General features: G+C 41.2%; 1 protein-coding gene across 3 annotated transcripts in view; it reads right to left on the bottom strand.

Annotated features, from left to right (window-relative positions):
- The window catches only part of LOC139159663 (zinc finger protein 665-like), a 36,907-nt gene extending 22,059 nt beyond the window's left edge, over positions 1-14,848 (bottom strand). Inside the window, exons 1-5 of one of the 3 annotated variants that reach the window (XM_070736984.1) lie at positions 13,545-13,613; positions 12,508-12,625; positions 12,262-12,344; positions 9,630-9,756; positions 4,446-6,370 (exon numbers count right to left, since the gene is read on the bottom strand). In XM_070736984.1, coding sequence (XP_070593085.1) covers positions 4,446-6,370; positions 9,630-9,756; positions 12,262-12,344; positions 12,508-12,625; positions 13,545-13,547 — 2,256 coding nt within the window. In that variant the 5' untranslated portion in view covers positions 13,548-13,613. Of the gene's footprint in view, positions 1-4,293; positions 6,371-9,629; positions 9,757-12,261; positions 12,345-12,507; positions 12,626-13,544; positions 13,614-14,697 lie in introns of those variants that run through there. The other 2 variants (XM_070736983.1, XM_070736982.1) reach the window with 2 other exon arrangements.
- Between the last annotated feature and the right edge of the window lie 2,189 nt (positions 14,849-17,037).

Raw genomic sequence — 17,037 nt, 5'->3', positions numbered from 1 at the left:
CACCCAGTCAGTCATTTCAGTTCTTCAATCAGAACTGAAGAAGCTTCTTGGATGAAAAGTAAAACGTCTTCAAGGAAAAACAAAGAAAGTCCAGTTGCTTCATGAAAAAACACCTCTGGGGTTAGAAGCAACCCCAACAGAACGACTATTGAGAAAACATCAAAATTAAAAATAAAACAATAGAAACATTACTTTCTTAATGTGATTGTGTTAAGTAAAGAGGAATAATAATGAGACCTGTTTTTGTCTTCAAAACTCCTAATGATTCCTAACATGGTACAGTGATACCTCGTCTTACAAACCCCTCGTCATACAAACTTTTCGAGATACAAACCCGGGGTTTAAGATTTTTTTGTCTCTTCTTCCAAACTATTTTCACCTTACAAACACAAGCCGCCGCCACTGGGATGCCCCGTCTCCGGACTTCTGTTGCCAGTGAAGCGCCCATTTTTGCGCTGCTGGGATTCGCCTGAGGCTCCCCTCCATGGGATTCCCCACCTACGGACTTCCGTGTTTTTGTGATGCTGCAGGGGATCTCAGCAAGGATATCCCAGCAGCGCAAAAACGGGTGCTTCGCTGGCAACGGAAGTCCAGAGGTGGGGTTTCCAATGAGGGGAGCCTCAGCGAAATTGCAGCATCGCAAAAACAAGGAAGTCCTCGAAACCCCACCTCCGGACTTCCATGTTTTTGTGATGCTACGATTTCGCTGAGGCTCCCCTCGCTCGGAAACCCCACCTCCGGACTTCCGTTGCCAGAAAAGCACCCGTTTTTGCACTGCTGGGATTCCCCTGCTGAGATTCCCCTGCAGCATCACAAAAACACGGAAGTCCGTAGGTGGGGTTTCCCATGGAGGGGAGCCTCAGGGGAATCCCAGCAGCGCAAAAACGGGTGCTTTGGCTGGCAAAAGGGGTGAGTTTTGGGCTTGCACTCATTAATCGCTTTTCCATTGATTCCTATGGGAAACATTGTTTCGTCTTACAAACTTTTCACCTTACAAACCTCGTCCCGGAACCAATTAAGTTCGTAAGACGAGGTATCACTCTATTTGCCTTTTTCAGAGTTTCTATATAATGTTAACATCTGCATTGTGCTTTACAGTGCAACCCCAAGATTTTTACATTTGTCCTCTTTATAGATCCAGCTTACATTTTAGAAACATACATCAAGCTGGTGGGGTTATTTTTTCATACTTAACTTATTAAATGTGTTAGAAAAGCCCAACAATGAAATTCAACAGGAGTCCAAAAGGAACAATAAGAGAGAGGTTTATTATATCTTTCTTTCAAGAAAGGTCCCCCTATGATCAGATCTAAAATCTCCATATCATAAGAGGCAAAATTACAATATGAATTCAACATATAAATTACATTTCATGTCTTCAGCTTTGCTCCTCCTACTTCATTGCCGACTCCCCCCCTTTATGTAATCTTTTGGCACCCTTTTATGGTGCATTTCGACTTGGAAAAAACCCGAAAACATCCATCACTCTGATAATAGCTCATTTCCTCAAATTAATGACTTTAACTGGTCGGCGTCTCTTTTCCACATTCTTACAGCATAATCATCTCTTCTCTAAGGACACACATATCCTGTTTATAAGGAAATAGAGATTAGCAAACAAAAATCCATTTTTAATTACAAAATCATAAAATGGTTGTACGATGGTGCTTGTTACATGTTAGCCGCCCCAAGTCCTCGGAGAGGGGCGGCATATAAATCCAAATAAACTTGTTTTATTTCTTATTTCTTACAAGAATAATATTCCATTTCTCACAAAATGAGACCCACGTTTGCACTGATTATCCAGATGAAAGAGAGCTTTCTGGAACTATATGGAACCGGGGTGGCGCAGCAGGTAGAGTGCTGAACTGCAGGCCACTGAAGCTGACTGTAGATCTGTAGGTCAGCGGTTCAAATCTCATCACCGGCTCAAGGTTGACTCAGCCTTCCATCCTTCAGAGGTGGGTAAAATGAGGACCCGGATTGTTGGGGGCAATAGGCTGGCTCTGTTTAAAAAAAAGTGCTATTGCTGACATGTTGTAAGCCGCCCTGAGTCTAAGGAGAAGGGCGGCATAAAAATTAAATAAATAAATAAATAAACTTCTCACAATTTCAGAGGCATTTTTCCAGCCTATGAAACCTCCATTGTAGCCCTGCGTAGCCTCTCAAATGGAGGTTTCAGAGGCTGAAAAAAACCCTGTTAAACAGGTTTCACAAGCTATTTTAAGCTTCTGAAACAGAAGTTTGAGAGGCTGGACTGGGCTACATTTGATATATAAGACACAGCCAAATTTTCACCCTCTTTTAGGGAGAAAAATGTGCATCTTATTCTCCAAAAATATGGTAATTCATTTCATATTATTTTGGGGAAAACTCACTTGTTTTTAATGTTTTTCTTCAAACCTGGATTCCCATTCTCCGTCTAAACATTGAGCCGTTCCGAGTCTTTGGAGAGAGGTGGCATACAAATCTAATAAATTATTATTATTATTATTATTATTATTATTATTATTATTATCATCTTCCTAAATCACCATCTTGGAATCTTCAAGTAGTACGATTGTGTTTTATATCAAGGGTTTTAACGTGTCTTAACTATTGGATTTGTACTGTTCTATTGTTGTGAGCCGCCCCGAGTCTCCGGAGAGGGGCGGCATACAAATCTAATAAATAATAATAAATAATAATAATAATACTATCACATGAAGAAATGCTTGGCATCTCAATAAGTCTCTATTAATTATGTACAAGGGCTGATATTATGGTGTAAAGAAAACAATCTTACACTTAACACCAAAAAAACTAAAGAACTGATAATTGACTTTAGGAGGAAGAAAGATGTATATTCACCATTGCACGTAAATGGCGAGGAGATGGAGAGGGTTGGTAGTTTCAAATTTCTGGGCACTTATATCTCGGAGGACCTCTCATGGACTATGAAAGTTCCCAAGGTATGCCCATATAACATCAACACTCTGCAGTCTGCATTGGCTGCCGATCAGTTTCCGGGCACAATTCAAAGTGTTGGTTATGACCTATAAAGCTCTTCATGGCACCGGACCAGGATATCTGTGAGACCGCCTTCTGCCACATGAATCCCAGCAACCAGTTAGGTCCCACAGAGTTGGTCTTCTCTGGGTCCCGTCAACAAAACAATGTCGTTTGGCGGGGCCCAGGGGAAAAGCCGGCCCTCTGGAACCAGCCGGCCCTCTGGAACCAGCTCCCCCCGGAGATTAGAACTGCCCTCACCCTCCTTGCCTTTCGTAAGCTCCTTAAAACCCACCTCTGCCGTCAGGCATGGGGGAACTGAGATATTCTTTCCCCCTAGGCCTTTACAATTTATGCATGTTATGTTTGTTTATAGGGATGTTTGGTTTTTACAATAAGGGTTTTTAGTTGTTTTAGTATTGGATTTATATGATGTTTTTTATTACTGCTGTTAGCCGCCCCAAGTCTACGGAGAGGGGCGGCATACAAATCCAATAAATAAGTAAGTAAGTAAGTAAGTAAGTAAGTAAGTAAGTAAGTAAGTAAGTAAGTAAGTAAGTAAGTAAATAAATAAATAAATAAATAAATATGCTTGTGAATAAGGCACAAAAGAGGCTGTACTTCCTGAGAATGCTCAGGAAGATAAATTTATCTCAGCATCTACTGTTGTCCTATGATCGCAGCACCATTGAGAGTGTCTTGACATACGGCATTCTAGCTTGGTATGGGAGCAGCTCTGTAGCGAACAAAAAAGCTCTACAGAGAATTATTAAAACTGCCCAGAACATCATTGGGCTCCAGCTACCCGCCCTGGATGACATCTTCACATCTCGCTGTTCTAGGAAGGTGCATACCATTCTCAAACACTCTTCTCATCCTGCTTACAATCTTTTTGAACTGTTGCCTTCTGGCAGAAGATACAGAACAACTAGAACTCGGACCACATGTTTCCTGAATAGTTTTTATCCCAGAGCTATACTCGCACTTAACAACGAATTAAAGGGTCACCATCAGTGAACTGTTGGACAATATTACTCGGTTTGTCATGTAGATGGTTGAGTGGTTTAGGGTGGGGAATTTGTAGTGGGTGGGACATTTTATTCTATTTTTTATTCTATTTTTAAATTTACCTTTTCTAATTTTATGTATGGTGGGACTGGTCTCTGGGTGTCACACGACTTTTGTTGCCAATGACAATTCGTTGTTTTGACAATGACAATAAAAAAATTTTTTAAATTATTATTATTATTATTATTATTATTATTATTATTTGCACCTTTTTCAAGGATTTTTCTATAAGCACCTTGAACTACTCTGTAACTGACTTCCCTTTTGTTTTTCCTTCAACTTTGCAGGTACAATTCTTTCTTTGAGTAGGTCCTGCATTCATATCCAACTCGACATGGTGTTCATCAACTCAGAACTGGAGTCCACGAAGCTCTTTCGACAGTCAAAACATTTATTTGGTTGTCTCCTGAGTGAATCTTTTTATGAGAAGTCAGTTGGCAGTTCCAAGTGAAGCTCTTTGCGCATTCCATGCATTTGTAGGGTTTCTCTCCCGAGTGAATCCTTTTATGAGAAATAAGGTTACTTCGCTGATTAAAGCTCTTCCCACACTCCATACATTGATAGGGTTTCTCTCCCGAGTGTATATTTTTATGGGAAATAAGATTACTGCGCTGGCTGAAGTCTTTCCCACATTCCATGCACTTATAGGGTTTCTCCCCTGAATGGATCCTTTTATGCAAAGTAAGATCACCGTTGGTACTAAAAGTCTTCCCACACTCCGTGCATTTATAAGGCTTCTCCCCTGTGTGGATCCTTTTATGGGAAGTAAGGTGACTGCTTATAGTGAAGCTCTTTCCACACTCTATACATTGATAGGGTTTCTCTCCAGTGTGAATCCTTTTATGAAAAGTAAGGTGGCCACTCTGACTGAAGCTCTTTCCACATTCCGGGCATTTATACGGTTTCTCTCCAGAATGGATCCTTTTATGCGAAGTTAGCTGGCCATTCTGACTGAAGTGCTTGCCACATTCCATGCATTGATATGGCTTTTCTCCCGTGTGGATCCTTTTGTGAGAAGTCAGCTGTCCACTCTGACTGAAGCTCTTTCCGCAGTCCATACATTGATAGGGTTTCTCCCCCGAGTGCGTATTTTTATGGGAAATAAGATTACTTCGCTGGCTGAAGTCTTTCCCACATTCCATGCACTTGTAGGGTTTCTCCCCCGAATGGATCCTTTTATGCAAAGTAAGATCACTTCTGGTGCAGCAGGTCTTCCCACACTCCGTGCATTGATAGGGCTTCTCCCCCGTGTGGATCCTTTTATGGGAAGTAAGGTAGCTGCTTAAGGTGAAGCTCTTCCCACACTCTATACATTGATAGGGTTTCTCTCCGGTGTGAATCCTTTTATGAAAAGTAAGGTGGCCATTCTGGCTGAAGCTCTTTCCACATTCCGGGCATTTATACGGGTTCTCTCCAGAGTGGATCCTTTTATGCGGAATCAGCTGGCTATTCTGACTGAAGTGCTTGCCACATTCCGTGCATCGATATGGCTTTTCTCCCGTGTGGATCCTTTTGTGAGAAGTCAAATGTCCACTCTGGCTGAAGCTCTTTCCGCAGTCCATACATTTATAGGGTTTCTCCCCCGAGTGCATATTTTTATGGGAAATAAGATTACTCTGTTGACTGAAATCTTTCCCACATTCCGTGCACTTATAAGGTTTCTCCCCTGAATGGATCCTTTTATGCAAAGTAAGATCACTGTTGGTACTAAAAGTCTTCCCACACTCCGTGCATTGATAGGGCTTCTCCCCCGTGTGGATCCTTTTGTGAGAAATCAGCTGTTCACTCTGACTGAAGCTCTTTCTGCAGCCCACACATTTACATGGTTTCTCGCCTGAATGGATCCTCTGATGGGAAGTCAGGGAGTTATTTTTACTGAAGCTCTTTCCACGCTCCAGGCATTTATACGATTTCTCCCCCATGTGGGTCCTTTGACGGGAAACAAAATGGCTGCTGTTGTTGAAGCTTTTGCCGCATTCTGTGCATTGACGTGGTTTTCCTTCTACATGAGGGGTGAAATTTTCCTCATCTTCCGTGCATTCGTCTTGCGTCTCTTTCATATAAACACTGGGGTGTTCACATACCTTGGATTCCTCTTTAATTATTTCTCCAAAGCCTTTTCCTCTGTGATCTTCTTGGATCGGGAAAAGATGGACATCTGGGTTTTGAGAAGCAGAGGAGTTTTGGAGGTCACCGTTTAGCCAGTTTGCCTCTGACCATTGTGGCCCTTGCTGATTTCGAAACGTCTCTTCTCCTATTTCAGTTTTGATGGTTTGGAGATCTTCGTAATTCTTGTTCTCCCATCCATCCCCTACTGAACCCCAAAAAAAAAAAGTCCATGAGAAATTTAAAGCAGAACTTTAAAAAAATAAATATATATATTTTTATTAAATTTTATTACAACAAACAAAAAAAATACTTAAAGAAAAAGTGCCCAACACCAATAAAACCCCACCACCATTTAGGGGGTTAAATTATTTGCAATAAGTTTCAATTTCTTCCTTAGCTCCGGTTTACATTTCTTTACATACAAAAAGTGATTGGAATTTATTTTTCACATTGTCGTCATAAATTCTACTTAAGATATAATTTTTCACCTTATTCCATCGTGCCATCAGCTTCTCCAATTTATTTTCATCAAAGTTATTTAATCTTATTTCCATAATTTCGAAGTGGATGTGGTCCACCATGTACCAGTACCAATTCTGGATTGTCCATTTATTGCTATCCTTCCACCCTAATACCATTACTGCTTGAGCACTTTCCAAAGCTGCTGTTTTGATTTCTTTAAATTCTCGTAATTCCCCATATTTAACTAGTGTTGCTAATTCGAGAAATTTAAAGCAGAACTTGAGTGTGCTGTTAGGAATCAACCCCCTTAGCTGCCTCTTTATCTAGTATTTCTCTATTACCCCTTTCTTATAACCCCATTTGGATAGAATCAGGACAACCAAATGAAGCTGTTTTACAGCTAGATGCCCTTCCTGTCGCTAATGAGCACTTCGTAGCAGATATTATCTCTTTGTGCCCAGAGAGTGAAGTAGCTGCAGCTACCTTGGATTGAACTCACAACCCTCCTGATTGTGAGATGAGAGCTCCAACTCTCTCTGTTACCCCACTTCTGCTTTTAAATCTTCCGGTCCTTCCCTTTCAAGGTCTCTATGTGTTGTACATACTCCTGATCAGTTGGAGGATGTTGTGGTTAGCTTTGGCCCAGCTCCTGCCCCAAGGACTGTGGATGTGGGGGAGACATCCACATGCTGCAGGCCTGTTTTGCTCCCGGTGGAATCTGATGATGAAGGCTCCTCTGACCAAGAAGACATGAGTGACAGGGAGGAGGAGAGTGTGGCAGACAGCTCAGAAGGAGATCAATTATCTAGCTCCTCCTTGGATTCAGAACAAAAGTTAATGATACAGCCACGCATGCGAAGAGCGATGCATAGGCAGCAACAACTGAGAGATTATTATCAAAGAAAATGAGGCCACCTGTGGTTGGGTGGGGCTGTGGTGATTAGTGAGGCTGCTATAAAGAGCAGCCTGTGGGTTTGGCCATTGTGGAGGATTATCTGATCGTTGTGTTTCGTGACTGCTTTACTGACTTTGACCTTTTGTATGCTGATTTTTCCCCGCTTTGAAACTAACCCAGAGCAAAGTGTGTTTCACTTTGTGAAAGAAGAAGGACTGTGAATTGCCTCACAGCTGCAAGCTAAGTATCACAGAACTGATAAGGGACTTGTACAAATTACCAGTTTGTTTGGAGACAAGTGTTCTTTGCTATACCAAAAGAGGGCTTAGTTTAAGTGACTTTTCAATATAAAGAACATTGTTTTGAATTTTCAAACGTGTGTGTGTCTGAAATTTGTACCTGTGAATTTTTGGGAGAAGTCTACCAGAGACCCCGACAGAACAGAGGATGATGAAGATATTGAGGACTCGGATTCAGATAGTGTTTATGAAGTAGTGGGGGGCCCGGGGTTACAGGTAGTAGAACAGGTGGGAGGCCAGCCACAGGATGGGGCTATGAGTTCAGGATCTAGCGAGGGAGAATCAGACACTCGCTGGGTTAACCCTAAATTCAGAAGGGTTCAGAAACGTAGAGAGCAAAGGTCTGGAAGAAGATATTAAGGAGAGGAATGGGTTAAATATTGCAGTGATGCATTTGGCACGTCAGGGGGCTAATGGAGAAGAAGGGTGGAGTTTCAATGTTGCCGAAAAGAAATATGGATGTGTTTTTCGCCACGCTAAAGTAAGCCAAAGTATTTTGTATTGTATTTAGTCAGTGCTGCTGTTTTTTCAAAGTTATGTAGTTAGGAAAATAAATCTTGTCTAAGTGAAGCAGGAAAAGGAATGTGAGAAATGCGGCTAAGAGAGAGATAACGGACCGAGTGATGTCTGGAATGTGTTTGAAGTACAGGAGAGCAGAGAAATAAACGGAGTTGCTTTATTCATGAAATGATGCATTTAATGAGAGTTATTTGTAATTACTAAACTTCTACCAGAAACCAGAACACTATGCACACATTCCTACTGTGTCCTGACACTCAACTACACTGAAACATTATGTTACACAGTGTATCTTCCGATTAGTGGGGCTGGGGTTTACTGTTGGAAATCTAAGCAGTTGATAAGATATGGTTCCATTTTCTCTCCCATGCAGTCCAGTGTTTATTGTTCTTAATAATTGGTTTCAAGCATGAAAAAAGTTAAATTTCAATCAAAACCAAGAGATGGATGCTACTGCTATTAAAGGAAAATCAATTTACATTCTCTTGATAAAAGTTGTACAGAATTGATTTGGGGAAAACCATCTTGGATATATCTAGTTTAATGAAAAGGATTAACCATTATTAATCCAAAGCTACTTTCAGGCAAAGCCTCCACTATGTTTTCTCAACTGACAATGTAGGTCAGTTGAAGAGAGGCAGCTGAAAGGAATATTTGGAAAGAGAAGTAAAGAACTGCCCAAAAGCAGAAATAAAAGGCAGAGAAAATCAGAGAGACAGAAGCTTCTCTCCATCTGGGGGAGGGAGGAAGGAAGGAAGGAAGGAAGGAAGGAAGGAAGGAAGGAAGGAAGGAAGGAAGGAAGGAAAGACGGAAGGAGAAAGGGAGGGAAGGAGGAGGGAAGGAAGGAAGGAGAAATGGAGGGAACAAGGAAGGAAGGAAGGGGTAGGCAATTAATTTGTAATTATAATATTATTATAATATATAATAATATAATAATATAATGTAATGTAATATAATATAATATAATAATAATATAATATAATATAATATAATATATAATTATAATTTATAATTATAATATAATTAACTTAGTTCTACCCAATTATATACAGTATTGGGTAGAACTGATTTAATTATATTAATCCGGCTCTCTAGAACTATCCCAATTTCTCATGTGGCCCTATGGCAAAATTAATTGCCCACCCCTGGTGTAGGGTCTCCTGTCTATGCAGGGGGCTAGACTAGAAGACCTCTAAGGTCCCTTCCAACTCTGTTATTCTGCTGTTTCCTTTGTAGCAGACAATATCATCCACATCAATTTCAATAGAAAATAGAAAAAAAAAACTTACCCAAGGTGGCCAAATTCCTAGCATTTTCCAGCATGACCTCCCTATATAGATTTTTTTGGTTGAAATCCAGCAGAGTCCATTCTTCCCGGGAGAAAAATACAGCTATGTCATCAAAAATCAGGGGGACCTAGAACAGAAAGAAAGTATTCTCCTATCAGTGAAAAATTGACTGGTGTACTATAGGGTTCCTGCTTGGGCAGGGGGTTGAACTCGATGGCCTTCATGGTACCTTTCAACTCTAACAATCAATCAATCAATCAATCAATAAACAAATAAATAAATAAAAAATAAATAAAATAAATAAATGAATTAATGAATTAATTAATTAATTACTGGAAGTGTTTATATGTACTCTTTTAATGAACAAGTCCCAATACCAGAGTTTCTCCTTATGCTAGATAAATAATCACATCCTACAGATAAATTTTGCGATACTAAATAGAAGAGCTCAAGCTACCGATTGGTAAATGTTTTATTGATTCTACTGAATCTCCACAAAACATTTGATATTACAGCAAATACATCTGAGGGTTGTAACTCCAATATTCCTCTTGATCAACTGATATACCACCGCTGTGGATGCTTCATTAAACATAGAAACATAGAAGACTGATGGCAGAAAAAGATGGTCCATCTAGTCTGCCCTTATACTATTTTCTGTATTTTATCTTAGGATGGATATATGTTTATCCCAGGCATCTTTAAATTCAGTTACTGTGGATTTATCAACCACATCTGCTGGAAGTTTGTTCCAAAGATCTACTACTCTTTCAGTAAAATAATATTTTCTCATGTTGGTTTTGATCTTTCCCCCAACTAACTTCAGACTGTGACCCCTTGTTGTTGTGTTCACTTTCCTATTAAAAACACTTCCCTCCTGAACTTTATTTAACCCTTTAGCATATTTAAATGTTTCGATCACGTCCCCCCTTTTCCTTCTGTCCTCCAGACTATACAGATTGAGTTCATTAAGTCTTTCCTGATACGTTTTATGCTTAAGACCTTCCACCATTCTTGTAGCCCATCTTTGGACCCGTTCAATTTTGTCAATATCTTTTTGTAGGTGAGGTCTCCAGAACTGGACACATTATTCCAAATGTGGTCTCACCAGCACTCTATATAGCAGGATCATAATCTCCCTCTTCCTGCTTGTTATACCTCTAGCTATGAAGCCAAGCATCCTACTTGCTTTCCCTACCGCCTGACTGCACTGTTCACCCATTTTGAGACGGTCAGAAATCACTACCCCTAAATCTTTCTCTTCTGAAGTTTTTGCTAACACAGAACTGCCAATACAATACTCAGATTGAGGATTCCTTTTCCCCAAGTGCATTATTTTACATTTGGAAACATTAAACTGCAGTTTCCATTGCTTTGACCATTTATCTAGTTGTTGTGGTTCCGTCTGAGGCCCCTCCGGGAACGGCTGACCTTCTGTCGGTTTCCAGCTCAGAGGGAGAGGCTGAGGAACAGGAGGTGCAGACAGACGAGGAGGAATCCCAGGCTGAAGAAGAGGGAGGACAGCCAGAGTCCCACCAGGGGGAGCTCTCCTCAGCAAGCAGCCTGGATTCCTTAGAGGAAAGTGCACAAGCCATAATTGATCTGCGACAACGAAGAGCTAATCAGAGACGGAGTCAATTGGCTAAATACTTTCAGCATTAAAGTGGCAGCAGCTGGGTTTGGGTGTGGTGCTCTTGGGAAAGGCTAAAAGGCAGACCCACCCTTCCTGGCTTGTGGAGTTTTATCTTTGAGAGTCGTGGGACCTGACTGTGGCGTCTTGGAATCCTGGTTTGTGCCTTTGACTATTGAAACCTTGGGGGGGGGGGGGGTGCCAGCAAGAAGCTTGCTGTATTGTCTGGACATCAGGACCCTGCTGTACCGTATTATATCCTGTCTGTTGGGAAGAACAGGTTTTCCTCTGTGCTTATTTTTTCCAGTTATAAACTACTTTTGGCTTTTACCAGAGTGTCTGGCTGTTTTTTCCAGTTGGTGTTGAGGTCTGGGGGAACCCAGACAGAACATCTAGTAAAGCTAAATTAAACAGAAACTTCAGATCATCCTGTAAAGAGGCTCCTCTTTGAAATGTTGCATTAACTGGCTTATGTTGTCCCTCAGGTAACAACACAGTCCAAGAACAAGGGGACACAATCTGAAGTTAGTTGCCAGACGACATTGTTTAGTCGATGGGACCCGGAGAAGGCCAACTCCGTGGGACCATATCGGCCGCTGGGATTCGTGAGGCAGAAGGCATTCTCAGAGGTATTCTGGTCCGATGCCGTGTAGGGCTTTGTAGGTCATAACTAACACTTTGAATTGTGACCTGAAATTGATCAGCAGCCAATTAAATATTTCTATTTAATTTCATTTCTTTTGCCATTTCTCTCTCTTAACCAATTATAAAATTTATCCCATATCTTATAGTAGTCTGAGTCTCCCTTTCCTTCTTAGAAGGCACAATGGTTTTGTTACGGAGATGAGCATCGCCCTCTAGAGTCAGGAACGACTAGCACGCATGTGCGAGGGAACCTTTAACTTTTTAAGAAAGTGAAAGCAGTTGGTTGTGCCCATCTTGATCAAATTGGATGCTCCTTGGGTCATTCTAATTTGTTGGGAGAGGGAAAAGTCACCGTACCTGAGCTGGAAGGATGACTACTGTTTCTGCTCCACTATAAAGAGGAGATGTTTCCACAGGTGCCGTCAGCAACATTCCATTCTCTGAGAGTGAGATAAAAGAGAAAATACATCACACACAAAATTACTGCATTTTTCGGAGTATAAGACGCCCTTTCCTACTCACCCTAAAACAGTGTTTCCCAACCTTGGCAACTTGAAGATATCTGGACTTCAACTCCCAGAATTCCCCAGACAGCATTCTTACCTGATGGTATATTCTTAGATGTCTCTTCCTGGGAGTTCTCCCCCTCCTGAGAAGGATGCAGCACATCTCCCCATGCTTTAAAGCGTTGAACAGCCATCTCCACAAAGAGCTCCTGAAACTGAAAGGGATTGCCTGTCTATGGCACAATGCAACTCACAAGTATAAATCAGTTGCCAGGTGTCTAAATTTTGTTCACGTGACCATAAGGAGCTGGCTGAAGCATAGACATCAGAGAGTTATTGTGAATGGCGAATATTCTGAGCAGAGACAGGTTACAAGCGGTGTGCCACAAGGGTCTGTTCTGGGTCCTATTCTTTTTAATGTGTTTGTGAGTGACATAGAGGAAAGTTTGGTAGGGAAGGTTTGCCTATTTGCCCATGACTCTAAAGTGTGCAATAGGGTTGATATTCCTATTTTCTCATGTTGCTTTTGATCTTTCCCCCAACTCACTTCAGATTGCGCCCCCTTGTTCTTGTGTTCACTTTCCTATTAAAAACACTTCCCTCCTGGACCTTATTTAACCCTTTGACATATTTAAATGTTTCGATCATGTCCCCCCTTTTCCTTCTGTCCTCCAGACTACACAGATTGAGTTCATTAAGTCTTTCCTGATACGTTTTATGCTTAAGACCTTCCACCATTCTTGCAGCCCATCTTTGGACCAGTTCAATCTTATCAATATCTTTTTATAGGTGAGGTCTCCAGAACTGAACACAGTATACCAAATGTGGTCTCACCAGCGCTCTATATGGCAGGATCATAATCTCCCTCTTCCTGCTTGTTATACCTCTAGCTATGCAGCCAAGCATCCTACTTGCTTTCCCCACCGCCTGACTGTACTGTTCACCCATTTTGAGACTGTCAGAAATCACTACCCCTAAATCCTTCTCTTCTGAAGTTTTTGTTAACACAGAACTGCCAATACAATACTCAGATTGAGGATTCCTTTTCTCCAAGTGCATTATTTTACAGTTGGAAACATTAAACTGCAGTTTCCATTGCTTTGACCATTTATCTAGTAGAGCTAAATCATTTACCATAATACAGACGCCTCCAGGAATATCACCCCTATTGCACACTTTAGAGTCCTCGGCAAATAGGCAAACCTTCCCTATGAAGCTGAGGAAGAGAGGACAAATCAGAATCAGAATAGAGCTGGAAGGGACTTTCGAGGTCTTCTAGTCCAGTCCCATGCTCAAGCAAGGGACCTTATACCAGGGGTCCCCAAACTTGACAACTTTAAGACTTGTGGACTTCAACTCCCAGAATTCTCCAGCCACCTTTGCTCATCTGTTTGGAACCCATATCGCATCTCAGATATTAACACCCTTGAAAATGTCCAAAGATACTTCACCAGAAGAGCCCTTCACTCCTCCACTCGAAATAGAATACCCTATGAGACTAGACTTTCAATCCTGGGCCTAGAAGGTTTAGAACTAAGATGCCTTAAACAAGATCTAAGTATTGCCCACAAGATCACATGCTGCAACGTCCTGCCTTCAGCTTCAACCACAACAACACAAGAGCACACAACAGATTTAAACTTAATATTAACCGCTCCAAACTTGACTGTAAATATATGACTTCAGTAACCGAGTTGTCAAAGCGTGGAACTCATTACTGGACTCCACAGTGTCATCCCCAAACCCCCAACACTTTACCCTTAGATTATCTACGGTTGACCTATCCAGATTCCTAAGAGGCCAGTAAGGGGCGAGTACAAGTGCACTAGAGTGCCTTCCGTCCCCTGTCCTATTGCTCTCCTATATCTCCTATACCTTTCTTCTATTCCTATATCTCTTCTTCTATTCTTTCATTGATATGTTCTATTACTATACCTTCTTTTCTATTATTTCTTAGATATATTTTAGTATGAGTATCTCCTCTATAACCTTCATCATGTATTTTACTATGTGTATATAGATATACTGTATACCCACTAAAGCCCTCATTGTGTATTGGACAAAATAAATAAATAAAAATGAAGTTGTCAAGTTTGAAGACCTCTGCCTTATACCAACAAGAGACTTTGGGTCTGGAGCTGGGAAAAGGAGGACCTGATCTTAGGGATGCAGGCAGCCACCTTGCAAAATGCAAACTTCAAATCATTTTCCCTCCACCCGCTTTTCTTTAAAGCAGAAATCCTCTCTTCCCACCGTTTTTCCCAGCAACCGCAATAATTTGTCTTACCTGCCTGGAGATTTGTAACCCGCTTCCTCCTTCGTGGTCGGGGTGGGGCTTTTCTGTGTGTGTGTGGGAGGGCGGGGAGAATGGTCTCTTTCGCGGGAGAAATTTCCCCCGCCCGGGAGGAGTCCGCAGGGGCTACACGGAGGTGGAAAGGAGAGAGTTTTGTGGCGATATCAGGTTTCGGGGAATGGGGGAAGACTTTGTCGGGTGCACCTGCTTTCTGCGTTCCTTTTCACGCTAACCAGCGAGCGGGCGGGCTGGCAAAGGGACCTTGCGCATGCTCACATCGTGGGGAAGTTTGGCAGTACTCCGTTGCTTCTGGCGTCCGTTCCACTCTATCATTTGGGCGAGGAGGGGAGCGTTTCGGGGGGGGGAGGGATTTTTTTGTGCAGAGACCGAATTCCTGAGTTACTTTATTACAATAAGTTCCCCCTCTCCCGTGATAGAGGGCCATGGGGAGGGGGGCGGTTTAAGATGTGGAGGTGTCTGTCCCAAACCCCACATTCCAGTCTGTCTGTCTGTCTGTCTGTCTGTCTGTCTGTCTGTCTGTCTGTCTGTCTGTCTATCTATCTATCTATTCGATTTTATATTTCTTTCAAGAGACCCAAGCCCCAAAGTGCAATTTAGGTACGTTTATTTATTTTATTGTATATTATTTATTTGTCATACAAATATAGTATTATAATATGTTTAACATAATAAAAGTATAAAGTAGAGATAGAAAAGACATTAGGACAGGGACGGTAGGCAAGAAGGTGCACATGCACGCCCCTTTTTTATTTATTTTTTTCATTTGTTTTGTCCAATGTACACCAGTGTTTCCCAACCTTGGCAACTTGAAGATATTTGGACTTCAACTCCCAGAATTCCCCAGCCAGCTGGCTGGGGAACTCTGGGAGTTGAAGTCCAAATATCTTCAAGTCGCCAAGGTTGAGAAACACTGCAATGCACAATAATACACAATGAGGGTTATAGAGGATATAATCGGGTAGAATGTATTAAAGGGGGAATAGAGGAGAAAATAAAGGAGTGAAATATAACTATGAGAGAATAGCAGAAAAAGATATAGGTATAGAAGAGAAGATATAGGAGATATAGGAGAAACAATAGGACGGGACGGACGGCACTCTAGTGCGCTTATGTATGCCCCTTACTGACCTCTTAGGAACTTGGTGAGGTCAATCGTGGATAGTCTAAGGGTAAAGTGTTGGGTGTTAGGGGATGATACTACCGAGTCCGGTAGTGAATTCCACGCTTCGACAACTCGATTACTAAAGTCGTATTTTTTACAGTCAAGTTTGGAGCGGTTAATATTAAGCTTGTGTCTGTTGTGTGCTCTTGTGTTGTTGTGGTTGAAGCGGAAGTAGTCTTTGACAGGCAGGATGTTGCAGCATATGATCTTGTGGGCAATACTTAGATCATGTTTGAGGCGTCTTAGAAAAGGGGAGAGGTCTATTGTAGATAATGTAAGGTTGAAGGTTTTGGGATTGGGATTGGGGGAGGAAACAACAGAGGCCGGTAGTGAATTTCAGGCGTTGACCTCTATTGCTGAAATCATATTCTCTGCAGTCTAGTTTGGAGCGATTTACATTTCGTTTGTATCTATTGTGTGCTCTTGTGTTGTTGTTAAAGGTGAAGTAGTCGCTAACAGGGAGTACATTGTGATGTACAGCATTTTATTTTATTTATTTATTTTGTCCAATACACAATAATACACGATGAAGGTAATAGAGGACACCTTCCAGGAAATATAATTAGAGAAAGAATAGAAGAGAGAGTATAGGATAAAATAATCAATGAGAAAATAGAAGAAAGATATAGGGATAGAAGAGAAATATATGGGATATAGGAGAGACAATAGGACAGGGGTCGGAAGGCACTCTAGTGCACTTATGCACGATGTATGATTTTATGAATGATTAAATTAATTTGGAGGCGGTGTAGCTGTAAATTTATTATTATTATTATTATTATTATTATTATTATTATTATTATTATTTATTAGATTTGTATGCCGCCTCTCTCCGAAGACTCGGAGCGGTAGTAATTGAAGTCTGGAGGAGTAAGGCAATTTGTTGAAGAGGAGTGGAGGACTCTTCTTGTGAAATATTTCTGGACTCCTTCAGTTCTATTAATGTCTGTTATAAGTCATTTATTCAGTTATGCACTATTATGCAGTGTCTGTTATGCAGTCATTCATTCATTCATTTATATATTTATTTATTTATTTATTTAGTCAAACATGTATAGGATAGTAGTTTGTATAAACATAACATATAAGCATAACATAGTTTGTGTAACATAAACATAACGAGTCCTCAGAAAGGGGCGGGATAAAAGTCC

The sequence above is a fragment of the Erythrolamprus reginae genome, chromosome 2 (assembly GCF_031021105.1).
Source record: "Erythrolamprus reginae isolate rEryReg1 chromosome 2, rEryReg1.hap1, whole genome shotgun sequence".
Lineage (NCBI taxonomy): Eukaryota > Metazoa > Chordata > Lepidosauria > Squamata > Dipsadidae > Erythrolamprus > Erythrolamprus reginae.
This window is presented reverse-complemented; position numbering and strand designations above follow the sequence as displayed.